Genomic DNA, 20,627 nt, shown 5'->3' with positions numbered 1-20,627 from the left:
TTATGCTAATAAAACGGTTAATTTTCTTTTTACCTAATTAACTATCATAAAATCAAATCCTATACTACGTATTTAGTAATAATGATTTGTTAATATTGATATTTATTAATACTATATAGTACCTACCTATATAGACTTATATAATATTGAAAATTATGTTTGCCGCCGACTTGAGTTTATTATAAAGTTGTGTACATTTATCATTTGTGTGCACTTCATATATACGCGTTATATGTATATAAAAATACTGGTTATACGAATTAGTCAGCAAATAATGTGTTCTTTAAGGACATAAATTTGTACTTCAAAAGTTTCAATAACTATATGCAATACAAAGATAACAACGTACTTCAGATATTTATTTAAGTAAAATTTATTACGTCTTAATACGCTACAGGTACTTTTTTCTCAGATTGTATGTATATACATATTATTATAACGACTAAAAATATATATAATTCAAAAGATTAATGGCATCGTTGACAAATATTATTTTAATAATGCAAATTCGTATTTCATAATGATAATAATAATAATTTATTACATTCAATATATTATTTTTCATAATGATTTCCAATAAAAAAAACATTTTCAAACTGAAACGGCGATACCGATACAAAATGATTGTATATATATTGGCGATTACTATTTTTTATAGATATTCATTCATACATTTTTTTTTTATAAATCTTTTCAAATACTACACGTGGTAGTTGCAAACCAAGACTTTATTGGATGACGGCCAAAAAAGTTTCCTCGATGCGTGTACACGCATGAGTAGGTATCTACGCTCTCTCTATCTCTCTCTCTCTCTCTCTCTCTCTCTCTGAAATATTTTCCCCTTTTTCATATCACTGTATGGTTAGCTTTTAAAGGGTATATGTCAAGAGTATCTATCACGAGACTTCGTGAAGTGCGCGTATAATCTACGATTTTTGTCGTAACGACAACAATGGATGTGTATGCACACGGCTCCGCCGCTCTTTATGCATTCTTTTATTTATTCTGTTCCGCATAATTTTGTGCACGGTTAATGGAAAATCGAGTGTTCGACTACGTTATTACTATATACCGACGCAGCCGCTACAACTGCATAATACACTTTAGCCACTAGAAGAGTTGTTTCAGTAATTGTATCATCACTCGAGTGACGGAGGAGGGGCTGTGGGAAAAACGCACGTATACAAAATAATATATAAAAATGACAAATCTCTGAGAGCTAAAAAACTCAATGGTCTTTGAACGACTGATAAACACTCGGTATGAGCTCGTACACAGACATTAATTATATTTTTTTCGCCAAATAGTATTTTTACGATAAAAAAAAAAAATTAAATAAAATAAAAGGCGAGAAGCTACGAATTGCGTTAATGTAATAGTCGTGTAAAACAAAAAAAAAACCGTATATTATATTCGTATAAGCGCGTTACGTCGCGCCGAAGTGCAATGCGTGCGCGGTGACACGATTACAAAATAATAATAAAATACCTACCTCCAGTGCAAAATAAAACAATATATTATTACGTGAACATATATACACACCTACACGGGCTGACCTATATATATATATACATAATATTATATAAAACGGGGCGATTAATTTGTCGCAACCCTAAAGTTATAGCAGCAGCGAACGACCGCTGAACCCCCCTACCCCCTCCTAGGTCATTGCAGCTAGGTCGGCACGAAGGGTGGTGCCCTGCTCAGCGATATAGCGCATCCAATCACTCTGTATACGCTGTATTGCGATAAATCTGTACGACTACGGCCTCTTAAACCTGAGTAATATCACAATTTTTTTCGGTTGCAGGTTTGAATCGGTGGAAAGCTCGGCCGTGGCGGTGGCCACAGAACTGAAGTTATACGGCAACACTTTCACGCGGGTGGCCGGCCGCGGGTTCGTACTGCACAACTTGCACGTGGTACTGGTGCACGGCAACACGTTCGAGGAGATCGAGGCCGAGGCGTTTTACGAGTCGACCGCGTTCAGCCCGGAAACTGGGTCAACCACAAAGACGACGTTACACGTCAGCGACAACAGTTTCCTGCAGTCTCCGGCCGGCGGCAAGTGGTCGCCTCCGGTCCGTCTGCAGAGGGCGGCGTCCGAGACGAACATCACCGGCAACACGTTCGTCGGGTCATGCGGCTGCGGCCCGTGGCGGTTCGTCGATGTGGCCGGCGGCGACAACAGTACCGATGACGACGACGATGACGACGACGAGTTTGCTGACCTCAACTACTGCCGGGTAAACGTGGTTGGAGCGCAGTGCGCAAACCTGACGGGCGCAGAGCTCGACCACTTGCGGATCACGGAGTTCACGACGGCGGCCGGGTGCGACCGTGACGCCGGGACGGCGTTCAACCGGTGCGTCCGGGACCGGCTGACCGGGGCGCGGGATGGCGGCAACGGTGGTTATCAACCGATCGACTATCTGACACCGACCGCGGAACGAGGAGTCATCACCACGGTGGTGCTGTTGGTGCTGTGCGGTTTCGGTGCGGTGTGCGCGGTGAGCGCCGTCACCTGGCTCAACGCCCGCGGCTACTTCATCAAGCTCCGGTCACTGCTCACTCCGAATGGTGGCGGCGGCAGCGGTGGCGGCGCCGGAACGGCTTGCAGGACCATTTCGGCGCACTCGCTGTCCCGGATGTCCGTGCACGAGTACACCGAACTGCAGCGGCTGAAGTTGGGCGGCGGCGTTGGTGGCGGCTGTGGCAGTGACGTTGGCGCCATGCGGGTGATCGTATACCAGGACAAGGGCACGCAGACGGTACCGGAAGAGCTAACGCACGAAATGTTGCAGAACCTGCGCGACAAGCTGGACGACCCGGACGACTATGCTGAGGCGCGAGGCATAATCGAACACCTGTACGACCTGATCCGGGTGGAGGAGACTTGCTGCGGCGACAGCGGCGTCGGCGGCGGCTGGTACTCGGCCGGCGGAGGGGGGCTGGACGACATGACGTCCACGGTGACGACCAAAGCGGTGGCCGCGGGCGACGGACGGCCACGGGACGTCAAGTCGGTGGGCACGGGCGCGCCGTCGCTGGATAGACTCCGGACGCCCAGGATCAAGATGGCCGGGGCGGGGGCGTCCACCGACGTGGCGGTTCACCACGCTCGCCGGCCACAGCCGCCGCCGTCTCCGTCGCCGTCGGTCAACAGCGATTACGTGGACCCGGTGGACTTGTTGTACGGCGGCGCAGGAAATGTGCGCGACGATGAATCGTACACGGACATCTACTGCGAGCTGACCGACCTACGATCGACCACCGAAGACCGTCCGCCACCCCAACCGCCGCAGCAACCGCCGCCGGTACCCGACAAACCTACGTTCGTCTGAAGGTTCTCCACTGCTGCCAATCACATCCTCGTCGGCTTTCGGCTACAACCCTATACTATTCCTATCGATCGATTTCGCCGTCGTCAATCGTTTCTCGTTTTTGTTTGGACGATTTACATACGATAACGTTATTTTATATTATCGATCATAAATGTTTTATTATTTTTATATTTCTAACCTGAGAAACTCCGCACAGTAGCGCCGCAAGCCATCTGGCGAGCTATATTTGAAAGAGGTACACGCGCCGAAAAACGCGTTATTTTGTACATACCTATTATTATTAATATTATTGTCATTATTATTATTGCTATTATTATTATTATTACTATTATAGTGTGTCCTCAGCTTATACCGCGTGTCCTCGAAAACAGGATTACGCTGTATAATTATATTACTCACATTACTCGGTGTACTTTAAACATTCTGTTTTGAATTCTGTTTTCGGGACATGAAACTAGACTGTCTGATCATCAATCCCCCGCAGACGGAATTCCAAAATATGTATAGGGCACTGAGTGATTTAGGTAACTGAATGTGCACAGTTTTCGAGGACACACGGTATATAATATATATAATCTGTTTATGATTTACGATTACATCACGATATTCTATGTGATGCTTATTATTCTATCCTGTTTTAGTTTTTTTTGTATTGTTGTTTTTACGTGTCATGTAAATATACTGAATGATTGTTTTATCGTGAATCGTGCAATATAATATATCAGAAAACTTGAGGAATTCAATATTTTTTTTTCACATTTTCATAAGAACTACTATATAATATAGGAAATCATAGACAAATTTAAAATAGTGTCGTTCTTAAACGTTTAAAAAAAAAAAAATGTTTAAAATTCCTCAGCCCCCACCCCCCCTAACAAACATCACAGACCACAATATTACCCAGTCCACGATAAAAAAAAAAATTCATTCAGAATATAATTATATAATATATAATACATATATATATTTATATATACACATTTATTATTTAAATAATATTATTATATTATTATATTGTTATATAAATAATAAATGGGTACCTACATTAAAATATTTAATACACACAATACTTACAAACGATATATTATAATTTTAAAGATAAAAACGAAATATTATAAAATGTATAAAACGATGATTGTGATTTATTTTTAATGAAAATACAAAAAATTATGAAAAATGACGAAGCAGTGTACTGTTGTTGTGTATTTGTTTCCTCGGCGCCGCGGACAATGACGTTTCGAGACGTTCTCGCGCGGACGAGTTTAATTAAAACGGAGTTTGACAGGGCCGAGCGACGTTCATTAAAAAGCACTTGCCGAAAACGAGACCGGCAACGCGAACGGTCGCACAGCTGCCGTTCGGATGATGCACGACACGCCGGATGCTTTGGACTTAAGGAAAATAAGAAATACAAAGCGCGAAACGTGCGCGGACAAGACAATAATAATATTATTATTGTTATATACAGTCGGGGAGACAGCAATTTAATATATATCGTATAAATAGAACAGTATTAAAAATATACTTCTACGGGTTGGACCCAACCGGCGGCCACCGTGTGGTTAATACTGTCGGTAGCAAACCAATCCGATTTGAATGTTTTTTTTTTTTTTATGAGAGGTGACTTTTAATTTCCATCCCAAAAGGTCTAGAGCACTATATATAGTTTATAACTATTATCGTGCACATGGCAAATTTGTAGTACACCGAGCTCTGCATGTCTACACTTTGAACGGATCTCTCTGTATATTATAATATTATGATATTATTGTATATCAGCAGCAGGTAACAACTAAATAACGGCGGACTTTTGACTCTTTTGCCGCGGAACAGCGTCGAAATAATGTGACAAAAGGAAAACGCGCATATTTCGAAGATATAAAATATTACGTACCTTATAATATAAAACCTATTTCGGGTGCATCGTATATTACAAATATTATAGCTTATTGTATACCTCTTTCGGACCGACCCTACCGACACCCACCAGCCGATTCTCGCCATACGGGTAAGCGGAAAATAATAATTTTTGAATTCCCGTTCGACATAATTCATGTTATAATATATACGTGTGCAATATGAGCATATAATACCTATATATAATATGGTTATTTCGAAAGGAAGCAAAATACGTTTTTTGAAGCATATATAATATAATATCTTCGATTGTGTGTGTGTGTGTGTGTGTGTGTGTGTGTGTGTGTGTGTGTGTGGTCCGTGCAGTATCCTCCTGAGCTTTAGACGCAGCAGAGGTCGCAATCCTCTGGATGCTCGCGAATGTGTAATTCGAATTCGAGCGCGCAATTATATGTTATTCTCTGGAATTCGTCGCCAACAAGCTTTTGTACCGTATAATATATTCAAAATTATATTTCGCCCGTCCATTTCTTTGAACTTTTGTACATGATTTTATGCGTTGAGGAAAAAAATCGTTTTATGCAGAATGCTATATAATGTTCGAAACCCGCGGCTTTATACATGCTGCAAGACTCTTGAACGCTAAACAAAAATGTTTTGTCGGCGGAACTCGATTACCTTCCACGACGTTAAAAAACTCGCCCAGAAGTGAACAACGGTCGGCTTGAATAAGACGACTTAAAACGAATTAATTCGATTCGAAAACTTTAGATGTATATTATTGTGTGGAGACGCTAACGTATATGGAAACGAAAAATGTACATGTAATGCATTTTATTCACTATCGAACAAATATAAACTGCGTTAAATTGCATTTGGTATTTCGAACGATTAATCGCATATTTAACTCGAATCAAAAATATAATATTAGGTATAGCAATATTTGTAAATAATATAGTATAGTCTATTTGTCTGTCTGCGCAGTCCGGTGTTTTTATACTGCAGGTGGGAATTACAACTTGAATATAAAAACTAGAATATCATTAGACTTTTAACAATGACGCGAAATTATAGTAGGTGTGCATACACATTTTTCGAAAAATTAAATTAGGACCATCGTATAGTGAGTTTAAAAAAAAAAAACATAATAGCAAAACTCCCGAACAATGTACGTCAAATGTCAATGCAAATAAAAACGTTTGTGACGATAAATAAAAATGTGCAAAGTTTTTATTCCGAAATTATTTTGTTATGCAAAACACTGCGCAGTGTACACGGAAACCGGCGACGTTGACCCGAGAGCCGGGTTAAAAGAAAAACACGAAGACTTCGACACCAACGGACGATAATCATATTCTAACGTCTGTTCGTTTACTGGGGGGGAGGGGGATAAACAACTGGAAAAACTGAGTATTGACGTTTTTATGCGTCTTACCCACCCAGTCACACAATCGCTGCGCTCGCTCTCCGGGGGGAAATGCGGTACCTATAGGCATTTCACGCGAAAGCGAGGACAAGTTTTCGTTTCACAAAAATCATAGGCCTATACCGCGGATCGAGCAGTCATACAAACTTCACCCCACCCCGATCAATACACATTTCGGTACCATCGAGTCTGCGATCCTCTACATAATATATATTGTGAGCAGCAATATTTGACAAAAACTTTAATGCGTCGATCGAAATCGAATAATACTTATACCTTTCACTCTCAATATGTAAGTGTAGAGGTACTCCAGGTAGTATACGATCCTCGATACCATTCGGTCCTCCTCGGTACCACAAAAAAAAGGGGTAATATATTATTATGTATATAATAATGATATGCGCATTGTGTGATCGGGGCGCCTATATTGAAACAATACGTCATTTCGGTATACACAACACTTATTTATTATATTATTAACACTCGCATGGTGTACGTCACTTGCACGTCAAACAATACAAACACAAACACTGTACACCGACATAAACGGCAAACATCGTCTGGGACGAGGACCTCGCGTGTATATAATATATTATATATAATTAATAATAGGCACTCGCGCTCGTCGTCCGCCCGTCGAAGCGCACTCAAGACGCGCACGGCCGTCGGTTTTGCCAGGGCTCGTTCGGTTAAGACCACATACCTATATATTATATAGTATAATGAACACTACTCCGGTCACGTACGCAAAATTAGCGAACGCAATAACGACGACAATAATAGTAATAGTAAGCAGCAGTACTCTCGGCACCGTGGGAGTGGGCTCAGCTGCACATAATTCGTCACTACATACGTCGTATAATGCATCGAGGTTAGGTGTTCGTTGGTTGTTGTCGTCGTCGTCGTCGTCGTCGCAAGTCACTTTAAATATTATAATCCATTGTCGAGCACACACACACCACGGATACAAAAGTCCCGACCACGACGGGTCGAATTCCTATATTTCTCGTCCAGCTCCCCTCGAACTAATTCCCGCGTGTTTATTTTACCGCGTATGCAATATACATAAATAATATAATGTATATTATGTACATAGTGGTGGCCTTTATCCGCCAAAAGCCTATACTATTGACTTTGGACGCGCACAAGTTCGGTATTCGCAAAATCATTATAACGACTATTGTACTCTCTCCCTCGGTCTGTCTGTTTATCAACACCCCATGCCCGTGTTTGTACACGAAATCGCGCAGATGTAAACGAAATTATCCAGACATTGGGTTGAATTGTGGAAATTTCATATTTCGAGTGTTAAGCGCTAGTTAAAAAATATATATAATGCTAGCCGATCCCGCGCACTTCGTTGCCCGTAAAAAATGACAACTCTCAAAAAAAAATGTGATTGTCTAACTGCTTTTGGGTGTCACTTGCTAGAGTAAGTGCAACTCAGCCACCTTGGTAGACAATGTGCGAAAATTTGATTTGATGCATGCTTGTACCTGATCTGCCCGAAAAACCTATGGCAACCAATAATAATTAAATACTAATTTCTACTAATTATTTCTCTTATAACCAATAGTAACCATTTATAGACAAAAATGTCCAACATAAATCTCGAAATCCCTGTTTGAGCACCTCCCCGGTTTAGGCCTACCGTGTCCAATTGTGAATCCAAACCATTCGAAGACCCACTCAAGCACACACAAAAAATTTCATCAGAATCGGTGCAGCTGCTTTGGAGAAGTTTGAATACTTACACGCGGACAGAAGGAATATAATATAATATACTAAGATAATAGGTTAGGTAGGTATAATCAGAAAAGATTTTCAACAAAACATACGAGTCAAGCGTTGGTAAATGGTTACGACGACATTGTTAAATACAATTTTCCGGAACCTCATAACTCATAAGTATGATAAATTATCCGTCGCGTCGCGATGGTAAAATTAATATTACAATGTGGGGTTGTTTGATAATTCAAATATGCGACTGCCGAAAGTCCACTTTTCCGATAACTGTTTAATTTCAATACATTATGATCGCGCGGCGTTGTGGATAAGATCATAATATAAACGTGCACCGAGTTCTGCAGACGTCCCCGCTTACTTTTCCGAACAGGTCAACAAACGAAATTATTATTTCTGAGACGGTGTAAGACATGGAATGTGGTACATCAAATAGGCGTTTGTGGATGGTGTGGACGTGGCACAGCTAACGAATTCGTGTTATCGAAATTCAAGTTTTAGCGATCGCACGTCGTCAAAAACTAATTTATGAAAATGTTTTATTATAATGATATGCACTACGTTAGTGTTTATTTCTGATCTTTAAAAAAATAATAAAAACAATATATAATATCGGAAAAATCAGCAGCTCGAATGGCTGTTGCATTTTTTATTAAATATAAAAATTCAATCCATTTTTTCCCAAGTTCATAAATCAGAATTTATATTACACTTAATATGAAGGCCTTTATGTACGAAAACATATTATTATTGTGTTCTTATACCTGCTGAGTATATACTCTTCCAGAATAACGACTTGTTTTATCGAAAAATTGTCTATTTAATATTATTCTAACACAATTTTTCGTTACTGCACGATGTATGAATAAAAATACTATACCTACATATTATATTAAATACACAGCTTGGCTTTAAATTGTACGGATAGGTTTTTAATTCAGAAGTTATAATGATATTTTAAAAATACATTTTTGACTGATGCAAATCAATTTTCAGTTACCTTTAACCATCTATTTTTTATTTATTATTATTATTATTATTATTATTATCATCATAATTTAATTGTATTCTTGTAAAATAAACAACAAGATTTAATAATGTAAACAAAATTAAATTCCTGGAACGTTCATATAATTAAAAACTTAAAACTACTACCAAACATTTGGACTGACGGTCATTATAATTTTTTTCCTCTAAAATAATATCTTACATACCTGTACATCTAAAATATTGTAAACTGCTATACTTAGTATCAATTATACGAAAACACCCCACAAGTTTGCTTCAATAAATATATCAAAATAACAATAAATTCTTGGTTCTGCGCATAATATATTGAGTTTGTTCGCCAATATTATATAGCTGCGAGGTAAAAAAAAAAAAATAGACAATGGTAACAAGATATACAACATAGAAGCACAACAAAAATACATAATTAACCAACGAATATATTTTTGTTATAAAACCGTTTTCTGCGTAGGTATGTATAACGAACAAATTGTATAAATTACAATTTTTTTTTAATATTCAAAAGTTAAAGCCGTACACTGCGACATTGAGGGCTTTTTAAACGAATGCAATTTTGCGAGTCGGTAAAAAGTTTTAAAGAACGAACATATTTTAGTTATAATAAACACTAATGAGCTGCTATATCCTTTGTTTCGCGACTCTCGACCACGTCAACAAGACACAACGAAAGAGAGAATAACTAGGAGGGAGGGGTGGAAAGAGAGGCACACAAACACACACACACACACACACACACACACCAGAATACCAGAGAGCCGTTCACAATGACCGAGGCGAAACACGAGATTTTGTAGTCTCGGGATTATGTATATATATATAGATAAGATCGACGAAAAACACGAATTCGCACAAACGACGGGCTGGTTGCAACCGTCCTTTGATGTGTCAGTTGTCACTCCGCCGCCGTCAGTGTCTCTGTAAGTCGCTTTAAATGAATTTTAGAAAAAAAAACAAACACACATATATGTATGGAAAAAAATACCTCCGCGATTGTCGACCGCGTTTTATATTGCTAGTCGTCTGTCCAGCAATATATATGCAATATATATATGTGTATTACCGTATATAATATGAGTCGATGTGTGCGCATGTGTCTGCGTAAGATCTATCCGCTACAACAGATCGGAAGGGTGTGGTGGGGAAGAAAAGCAGTCACATTATAAATAATTCAACAGTATGTAGGACAGACCGATACACATATATATTATATATAAATATATATATATACGACGGTGGACGGTCGGTCGGGACTTGTATACTATATATAAACCCATCGAACAAAGTGCAATATGTTTTTTAGTCGGAAATCGTCTTGTGAAAAAATAATAAACACGACCGAATGAATTTTCGATGAAAACCCGAGCCGTGCCGACGAGACCTACAGCAGGTGACGACAATGGCGGCGGTTTCACTATAATATATATATTATTATTACTATGCATTTATATAAAAACTTGCGCGTTCATTTTTCGACGACAAGACATAAATAAAATATACATAATGGAAATATATACATATATACCTGTAACGATATCGAATAAATTATGTCATAAAAAGTCAAAATGGCTAATTTTTATTTATTTTTCCGGATCTTCTGGATGAGAAATATATTATTTTGTGACGCACAGGTAACAATAATCTTGATAATGATAAATAATTACAAACGCGAATAACATGTACAAAAATAATATAATGCCACACGAACGCAGTGTAACCAGTCACTATATAGCAGTGTTTTATATACCATAAAAGCACAGCCGTGTCCTAGCTCTGAGGGTCAAAGAGGGGTCCGACCACAAACCCTTCGGACTTCACACTCCCAAACCATTCACCGATTGCGTTCGTATAACTGATATCAAATATCTACGTTAATTTCACATAAAATAAAATAAAAAAATAATTATCTCATCACATTCAGAGTTTTTATCATATTTCGTCGACATTGTCTCTAAGAATCAACGCTTAATTAAAATTATATAAATAACGAGTATATTATACAAAATTAATGTTAGATGGAGATTTATGAGGCGGTAAATTGTACTACTCTGTCATCACCCTTCCGCCATTATCACACTTAATAAAAAAAAAATGTAATCTACATTATAAATAATAATGTGTATGCCATGGCGTCGATTTAATATGCGATCGCGGCAAATCAAAAGAAGTGAAGTTTCGTATTGTTATCCATGTCGTCCTTTGAGAATATATGTTTTTTTCTATACAAAATGTATAATAATGTACATCAAAAAAGGAATGTGCAATATTTGCATCGAAATAAACGACTGGCACAAACGCTACTGATTTTTCCGAAATACTTATAAGTAGGTATTATATACCTAACAGATATGATTAAAAACAAACCACGTTGAACGCACAACCAAATAGGTATTGTAAGATGAATTAAAATCAATTTTAATATTTTGAAAAAGCTATGCGGCTTTTACTTTCAATACTCAATGCGATTTTCGCATGTTCTAAAATACATTTAATTTAAAACAATTATAAAGGTCCCACCAAACATAGTATAAAAAAATTCATATTTATTTTATTTTCAATTATTTTACTTATACTGCAGAAATAAAAATATCTACCCATTAAATATAAATATTATATATTATCCGTTTAAATGGACTTCCCCAGTCACTCGTTTAAATGGACACTATAAGATATTAAAATTTGTCGGAAACGAAACCGGCGTGAAATTAACAACGACCCGTCTAGGGAAGGAAATGGCTGTCAAATGTTGTATTGTGCTGCGTAAACAAATAAGAGTAAAATAAAAGTCTATCAAATTGTATTCATCACAATAAGTAATTAAAACTTTTATTTAAAATATGCAATGAATAATTTCAAACTGATATTCTGAAAATAACAATTTATTAAATTAGGTAACAGTACGAAATTTGATAAATTTGACAATTAAAAATACCATCACGTTTTCAATTATAATATTTTATACATTTTATTATGTAACACTAAATTCTAGGTAAGTACATAAAATATGAAAATGTTATATTATAAAATATGATCAAAGAGTATAAAAATATATATAATCACAAAATGTCAATACCTATAATATAATTTTAAGTGAAAATAAACTACTATTGATATTATAATTCGTCTATACAACGGTTTGGTGGTTTATAATGATATTATAACCAAAAATGTCGAAACGAAAATATGTTTTCTTCCTTTAATCAATGGCTATAATTAATAATTATATGAGTATACGCCAATATATTATATGAATATTATATACTTGCGACATTATATTGTTTTCAATTTTGTATAGGTATAGACATAAAAAAATCATACGTAATTGTATTCGTGAAAAATTGATTGAGTAGATATAGGTATAATAATTTCAATTGTTTTATATATAAAACAGTTATCATTGCATTTAGTTTAAAGCAGGTAGATAAAATCTTGTTTAATCATAATCATAATTTATCCATTATAGTGGATGTCCAAGCATGATGATCACCCCCTTTTTTCTTCAATAATGCAATTATTTAAAATCTGATTTTTGGAATTTTTAAAAAAAGTTACTTATAGAAAATGTTTTCAAATGTTTAAGATGTATTTCTGTTTTTCAAAATAGAACACCTCTTTCAACTGTAAATTATTCAGTGGATAATTTTTCTGAAAATTTTTGCGTATTAGAATCTAATTATTTGTAATAGTATATTTTGAGTTTTTTATCTTTGTGTTTAATGATAAAATGCTCATTGTTATGGGTTTATGAGATATGGGGCCATTGGAGCTATCTGATGGTTATCTAAACATTTTAATCATTAATATTAATCCATCGACATTAATAATTTGTAAAAATGTTTCAAAGTATAATAAATACTAGATCCAATATTTTTTCAATTTATATTTTTGTAAAACCATTTTTAAGAACTATTATTCTTAGTACATAGATTTTAAAAACTATAAGAAACAACTAATTCAAATTTTGAACTAAGTACCTACAACATTTAAAAAAAATATCCACTTTATAATGTACAGTACCTAATAAGGAGGGTTCTCATTTGAAAAACAAAAAAATTGTATCCCCTCATGACACTCCTTAAGTACATCAACAAAATTGAAGAATTTGAAAAAATTTGTATATTTAAAAATTTCAAAAATCAGAATTTTAATGAATTTATTATTAAAGGAAAAATTTGGGTATGCATGCTTGGTGACGCGCCCTATATAGGTATAATAAATTGTGTTAAAAAACACATTTTATCGTTAGTAAACCGTAAATAATTTCCATGAAATATATTTAATGCTTTTGTCCAAATATAAATATAAAAACGTATTGACCTTTAGATGTTGAACTAATGTAGTGAAGCAAAAGTTTATTCTTTATTCTTCTGCGGTGGAACGAATAAGCAATGAGCACAATAGAAATTGCAGTCATATATAAGTACTTTACACAATTACAAAAGGAACATACATAGAATGTTAAATATTTTTACTTTTAACTTATTTATAAAGAAAAAAAATCACAAAATGTGTTGTTACTCACTAATAGAATAGTTTTAACTGAAAACTCTATAAAAAAATTATTATTTCGAGTCTATACTTAAAAATACTTTACTGTAAAATATAATAAGTACCGGTATAATATTTATTATTTATAATATATTTATTAATAAATGCATTGATTTTGTTTGTTTTAAAACGTTTACTTTCACATTTACAAATTTAATAATTCATATTTAAATTCAGACAAATTAAAATATTAAATAATTAATAACAAAAAAGAACGTGGAGGAAAAATTAAATTTTAAATGGTATCAATTTACTAATTACATCAAATATAAAATTAATTATGTAATACCTATGTATAACTATAGTGGAATCAATCATTAATACATAGTATAAAATGAAGTCACTTTTTTTGTTCAGGATAAACTCCGAAACAGCACGACCGATTTGGATGATTCTTTTTTTATTGAGTTCGTAATTGTTTATAATTGTTTACCGTAAAGGTTTATATGAAAGACAATTTTAGGAAAATCCACCGGAAAAGTATAAAATTGGGATGAATGTAAAATACAACAAAATAATATTATATTTTTGTTTATTATGAAAGTTGTAATTGGCCACAAAAATAAAATACTTATTATGATTGAATAAAATTTTAAACTTGTATTTTATATTTGATCAAAACGATATAAGTTATAACTTAGTAAAAATGGTATTCCTAACGCAAATTGTTCGACCATTGTTCCGGAAACCTACACATGCAAAATCATTAACATCGTGGCACTCAACGTGTTAATAAAACATTCTTAATTATGTACGCACATCGTACCTATCTTAAAATATATTGCTCACATAATCACAAGCGTGAAGCGTGTCTCACGGGCATGATGACCATAATACTTCATTGCATATTTGTATACTATATAATGTATTGGCTATAATATAGTATAATCGAACGTGTCCTGACTGAATCACCGACTGATCAACGTAGAGCCTAAACAATGATAGCTTGAGGCTTGCATTTTCCAAAATTCACATTGTAAACTGGTGATTGCACAAGTATTATGAGATTCAAGATTATCGATGTACATTTTAAAGTTTTGAACACCATTACACCAAATATTAAATAACAAATTGAACAAAGTTTGAATCATATAGAGTTGGCATTTTTAACTGGCAAATACATATTTATAAAAAAAAAACAAATCTTTGTGTCGGGTAACGCCGGATGGGAAAGCTAGTAAAATAATAAAATAACTTTTTTTCGAACTCTCAATTGCATACGGAAAAAAAGATTTTGAGAGGAAACCGTCTGTCAGCCTATATATATATTTCTCCAGGGATGTTTTATTATATATTTATATTATAATTATTACATTTTCTATTACGCAATACATTAGTTTGAACTAATTTTTTTCAAAAACAAATCTTATAATACACTTGTCTATTAAGGGTTTTCTAAAAAGATTATCGTTTTTTGTAATTATTTTTTTGCTTTACCGAATCATTTTGAAAAATTTTTTCAAAGAACAACAAAAAACATTTTGCCTCCAGAAACCACCATCAGTGTTGAAAATCTAAACATTTTTACTGCATCTAAAAGTACCGTTCAACAAGAAAAAAAATATACACACATACATTATTGTAAATCCAAAGCATGCATCGCTCTGATCAGAAACTAAAATGTGGACATTTTTGGATAGTAATGAAGTGTTCTTATAGAAATGCCAAAAAATATTTTTTTAAAAAAAGAAAGACAGGTTGATCTGTCCATAATAGATCGCTGTTGATCTAATGTGCCGGTCCTGTTATGTCATAAATGCATAACCATCAAAAAACATAATATAAAAACAACAGAATGGATAAATCATACAGTATGTTAAACGTGAAAGACAAATGGATTACATCTACACAATTAAAGCAGTACTCTGGTTGGCCGATTATATTATAACGGGACCACAATAGAATTTCATGACCCCGACAAAGGCTTTATTTATTCTGTGTTTTTATAACAGGTATGAAAAAAACTAGAAAAAAAATGTGCGCGTTATTTATTTGTCATTTCCGGTACCTAGGCATATTATTCACATTTGTTTTGTCCCATTTTATAAATAAAATAGTAATATAAATATTATTATGTACGTGTAACGTATGGTAATGTATACAGGGTGTTGCAATAAAAATGTTATTCCTACTACGGTGTTTGTGCGTAGTACGTTTACAATAATATAAAACTGTACCATATGATGCAAAAATACACAGAAAATGACATCGGATGCAGCGCAATATTAAACGCACCGAGTTCGTCAAGGGAAGAGAGTTCGTGTAAGGGCTGAAAATCGATTTAAAATATGTAAATACGCCTGCTACAAAATGTTCACTATCTCTGTTATCTATAGATAGGAAACCGTTTTCGATTTCGGACATCACTAAGGATGGCGCATTATATTAACGGCAAAAAAATATACACGTACCTAATATCGTATAGGTGTGTCGTCAAATAAAACTATAAGTCACCGGAATATAACCTATATCGTCATAGGCACATGCACGAATCAATGTGTATGGCGAACAATTTTCGAACTACTGCAACATAACATAACGTATTGAAAACAAGCCTCTATTAAATAAGTGCTTAAATTGTTATTCTAGAAGAGTTGGCAAGCCATCAGCTCATTTTTGGTTCACGAAAATCGAATATATTTGTTTTAAATTTATATATAAGGCTGCTAATAGTTACAGAAATAAAAGAGACTTTTATAATATATATTCAATATACCTAATATATATATAAATGAATGCATGTTTGTATCTCAAATACTAAAAAACTATTCGACCGATTTTAAATAAACCAGGAAAGTCATGTAGGGAGTAGTATTTTGAACCACATTCGAAAATATACCAATTACCTTTATTTATCCAAACCACTATACAAGCAGTGACTTCCGATCTCGGTCGAATTAGTTCACGAAGCTATACAACAGTACACCGACGCCGATTGGCCTGTGAACCAAGTCACACGCTAAAACCGAGATACGCCTATGTTATACTACAGCGACGTATATCTTATATTTGTCCCCTAGCTAGCGCGTATTATGTACATCTAAGTGTAGAATCTCGGGAAACCAAGACGAAGTATTTGAGTGACTTGGCATATGGTGTCGAGAGGAGGTAGAAGTGCACGACGTTTTAAGCGATGCGAACAAATTAACTTAACGGGCACGCGCATGCCTGAGTATTGTTGTTGTATAAAGTTCTCTGTGCGGGAAAAATCGAGTGTCTGTTACATAATATACACATATATCATACACAACTATTTGTGTGTGTGTGTGAAGTTCCTAACTAATATACTCAGAGATGGTCTCACTCGGAATCGTATATCAACGTGTATATGACAACCTATGATTACACCGACAGAATCCGATAAACGCGATTGAATGGGATTCTACAATTTTTATATTATACGTATACTGCAGCGTAGTTGCCGGGTTACACCCGTAGCTGATTTTACACGATAATAATATCATGTTTGTATACTGATCAGCTGTGGAGCGCGGGAAATCGTTTGGGTCCCGATCGGCCAATAACCGAAGAGATTAGTCTCATGCCTAACCGAATAGAAAAGAAAATGTAATGCGAGATTCATTCGGACTGCCATACCAAAATGCTGACAAAATAAATATTATACAACCACGATCGAAAATGAAAATATGGACGAAAAAACGAACCGAGTACGGGATTCCGCGCGCAGAAAATATTCGACCACCAGTGCGTGGAACGTTTCGACCGTTGAAACTCAATCTGTTTCGCAGACGGAATAGTTTTATCGTCCCGCTAGAAAAAAAATTACACAACCGAAACACATAGTTTCCAGTTTCCGACCTCTGCGTTTTAATGCACATATCTACACTCATTATATGTTTTCAACGACGGCCATCATATTATGTTTACGCATTTTTCATATTTTCAAAACTATCTAAATATATTAAATATCGTACGTGAATTGTTGGATACTATCACCACCAAAACGATAAAATGTACTATGCCAAATTTGCATTGTCAATAATACATATTATGATGACGAACACTATTAATAAACTACAACTTTGAAATATGCAACAAATTATAGTAAATAGTTGTTATACTACTGTATTTTTAATTACAATTTTTTTTACTCAACATTGTTAACTATAATATTTTTTACTAATTATTTCATTCTCAGTTACAAAAAATTGCCAGTCGTTATAAAAATATAATCATTATGTACAACAACTCTCTGGAATTACATATAATTTATATTCGTTAAGGAAATATAACCTATGTATTAATTATTGTACCTAAATTATTCTTGATCAGTGCTCACTTATATCGTACTTTGATATATTAACGATAAAATATAGAAAAAATTATATCCACCACAGTAATGTAGCTAAATTGCCTATCCAAAACGCCACGTTAACATAATTTGATTAAAAGATTAAAGTGGGGTGTGAAAAGCAAATAATTCACAGTGTTCATGTTAGAAAATAAAAAGTGGTATGCAAATTTAAGTGACTGTTGCAATAATTATTCTACTATTAGCATATACACTATTTTATAATATTTAGTAAATGAGACGATTCAACATAAATTATTATTGGTAAAAAAATCTACCACTGAAATATACTTGATAATAGTTTACCAGTCGTTGAATCTCGCATTCATAAATTTAAAACAGAATATCTATATACATTTTTGAGTGAATATGGATATCAATAAAATAGAATATGAATAGAATATAATCGTGTAATTTTAACGATATCATTTAAATTCTGTCAATACTTACACGAGGAGCAGTTATGCATTTTTTCTACTTGTTGAGAATGTGCAAAATCATTTTTAAATTTTTATTTTTCATCTTTATAAAATTTAATCCATTATCCAATTAAACTCAGACCATTACTTCGATAGGCATTGGAAAGCAATCAACGCGTTCCGTAAAGTTTAAATTTCACCATAATAATGATTGATGCTATTCGAAGCTTAACGCCGATGATTTGATGTTACTTTTTCAACAATTATTTCGCGGCCAATAATTTTTTTTATCGTATTGATTTGATGAAATCAATTCATAAAAAGGTGGGTAAGTGAATGTCGATCTGCTGTATAGTAGGTTATAAGTGGGTCACTGTAATGGATGGTGTTAAATTGGAATTCAATGATATAATATCATTTTATAAGAAAAACGGTCAGTCAAACTATGATATTACTAAGTATATTTGATGATATTAATGTGAATAAAGTAATTTATATATAACCTATTTACGTGGAGCCTTGTTTTAAATTTTCAATCCTTAGCTATAAAAGTTGAACATTTTATAAATTTTTAACTACAAAATAATTAATAAATTTAAAATTTGATAAATTTTGTCAAAATTTGAACTTAAAATGCTTATAAAAAAAAATTGTGCCTATGTATTTTTAATATTTTTCAACTGCTACTGTAACAATATATCATGAGCCTTGCATTAAATTTTCACGCTTTTTTACCCAAAAATAAAGTTTTATTGACATCCATCGAAAAAAATACTAATAAAATTGGAAACTGAAAATGTTAAAAATAAATAAAATTTTATTGTGTATAGAAAATGCAAATATGAACAACCAGTGAAAATTTCATGTATATACGTTCGTTTGTTTTAGAGTTACACCCAAAACCAAAATCGATTTTCTTGAATACAGATTTTGCGTAAAAATTCCCGTTTTTCCTCAATTTTTTTTTTGTTTTTCACGGCGTTTTTGAAAACCACTGGGAAATTTTTACTTTTGACCCCTCAAAGTACCAACTAGATTCACTTTCCTATCAGAAAAGATACAGTTGAAGAAAATCTAAGCATTTTTACTGTTCTAAAAGGTAATGACAGACACAAAAAAAAACACACACATCATTGTAAAATCAATACATTCATCGTTTCGCTCAGAATCTAAAACTACACAGTAGCGTAAAATGTAAAATGTAATAGTATTACCTAATACATATTATTTGCAACGAATACCAAAGAGAGTTTGCAGAGAATATTGTAAACTTGTCAAATACTCTAGATGTCAGGCTATAGTTCTCAGGCTCAGATTAGTGGTTACAATTACAATGTATCCAAATCCAATATTACAATACATTATACATTACAAGTTAGGACAGACATACCTAACTTTGGCTGAACGTATTAGTCGAATTGTTGTATGATTAATCATGAGACGGATGCGGCGCATTTCCATTGAGACTTAAGATCACCGGTAAAAATCGAAGCAATATAATGTTACGCGGACGTATATTCTGCACTCGATGCTCCTATATTATTCTACACGTCGGTATTTCGTAGAACGTTTACAATAATATACCATACACGACGACGTTTCCGTTTAAGATGGCGGGACGTACAGAGGTTTGTGTGTGTGTGTCTAAAGGATTTAATTAAATTTTACCCGTAACAAAATTTGCGTATAACATATTGACATTCCTAAATGGCGGTGTATAAGTATTCGGCTATAGAGACAGTTCCAAACACGGGACGAACCATCCGTCGCGCGCCCTCTGCTCTTACATCGAGTGTATAGAGAGTTTGATTTTAATTATTCATTTTAAAAATACGCTTTTCGCGGAATACGAAAAACGCATGATGAAAGCTTTATAAATTCGACGTTCATCACGGTGTATATATAATATAATATTATTACGCGGAACCTCCGAGAACGACAAGAATATATTA

The 20,627-nt window shown here is 34.5% G+C and overlaps 2 protein-coding genes across 2 annotated transcripts in view; one reads left to right on the top strand and one right to left on the bottom strand.

Annotated features, from left to right (window-relative positions):
- LOC132942994 (uncharacterized) overlaps nt 1–4,524 on the top strand; it is a 125,204-nt gene extending 120,680 nt beyond the window's left edge. Inside the window, exon 4 of the mRNA XM_061011740.1 lies at nt 1,811–4,524. Coding sequence (XP_060867723.1) covers nt 1,811–3,344 — 1,534 coding nt within the window. The 3' untranslated portion in view covers nt 3,345–4,524. The remainder of the gene's footprint in view (nt 1–1,810) is intronic.
- The window catches only part of LOC132943468 (E3 ubiquitin-protein ligase MYCBP2), a 280,697-nt gene that overhangs the window by 183,822 nt on the left and 76,248 nt on the right, over nt 1–20,627 (bottom strand).

The sequence above is a fragment of the Metopolophium dirhodum genome, chromosome 4 (genome assembly GCF_019925205.1).
Source record: "Metopolophium dirhodum isolate CAU chromosome 4, ASM1992520v1, whole genome shotgun sequence".
In the NCBI taxonomy this organism is placed as follows: domain Eukaryota; kingdom Metazoa; phylum Arthropoda; class Insecta; order Hemiptera; family Aphididae; genus Metopolophium; species Metopolophium dirhodum.
This window is presented reverse-complemented; position numbering and strand designations above follow the sequence as displayed.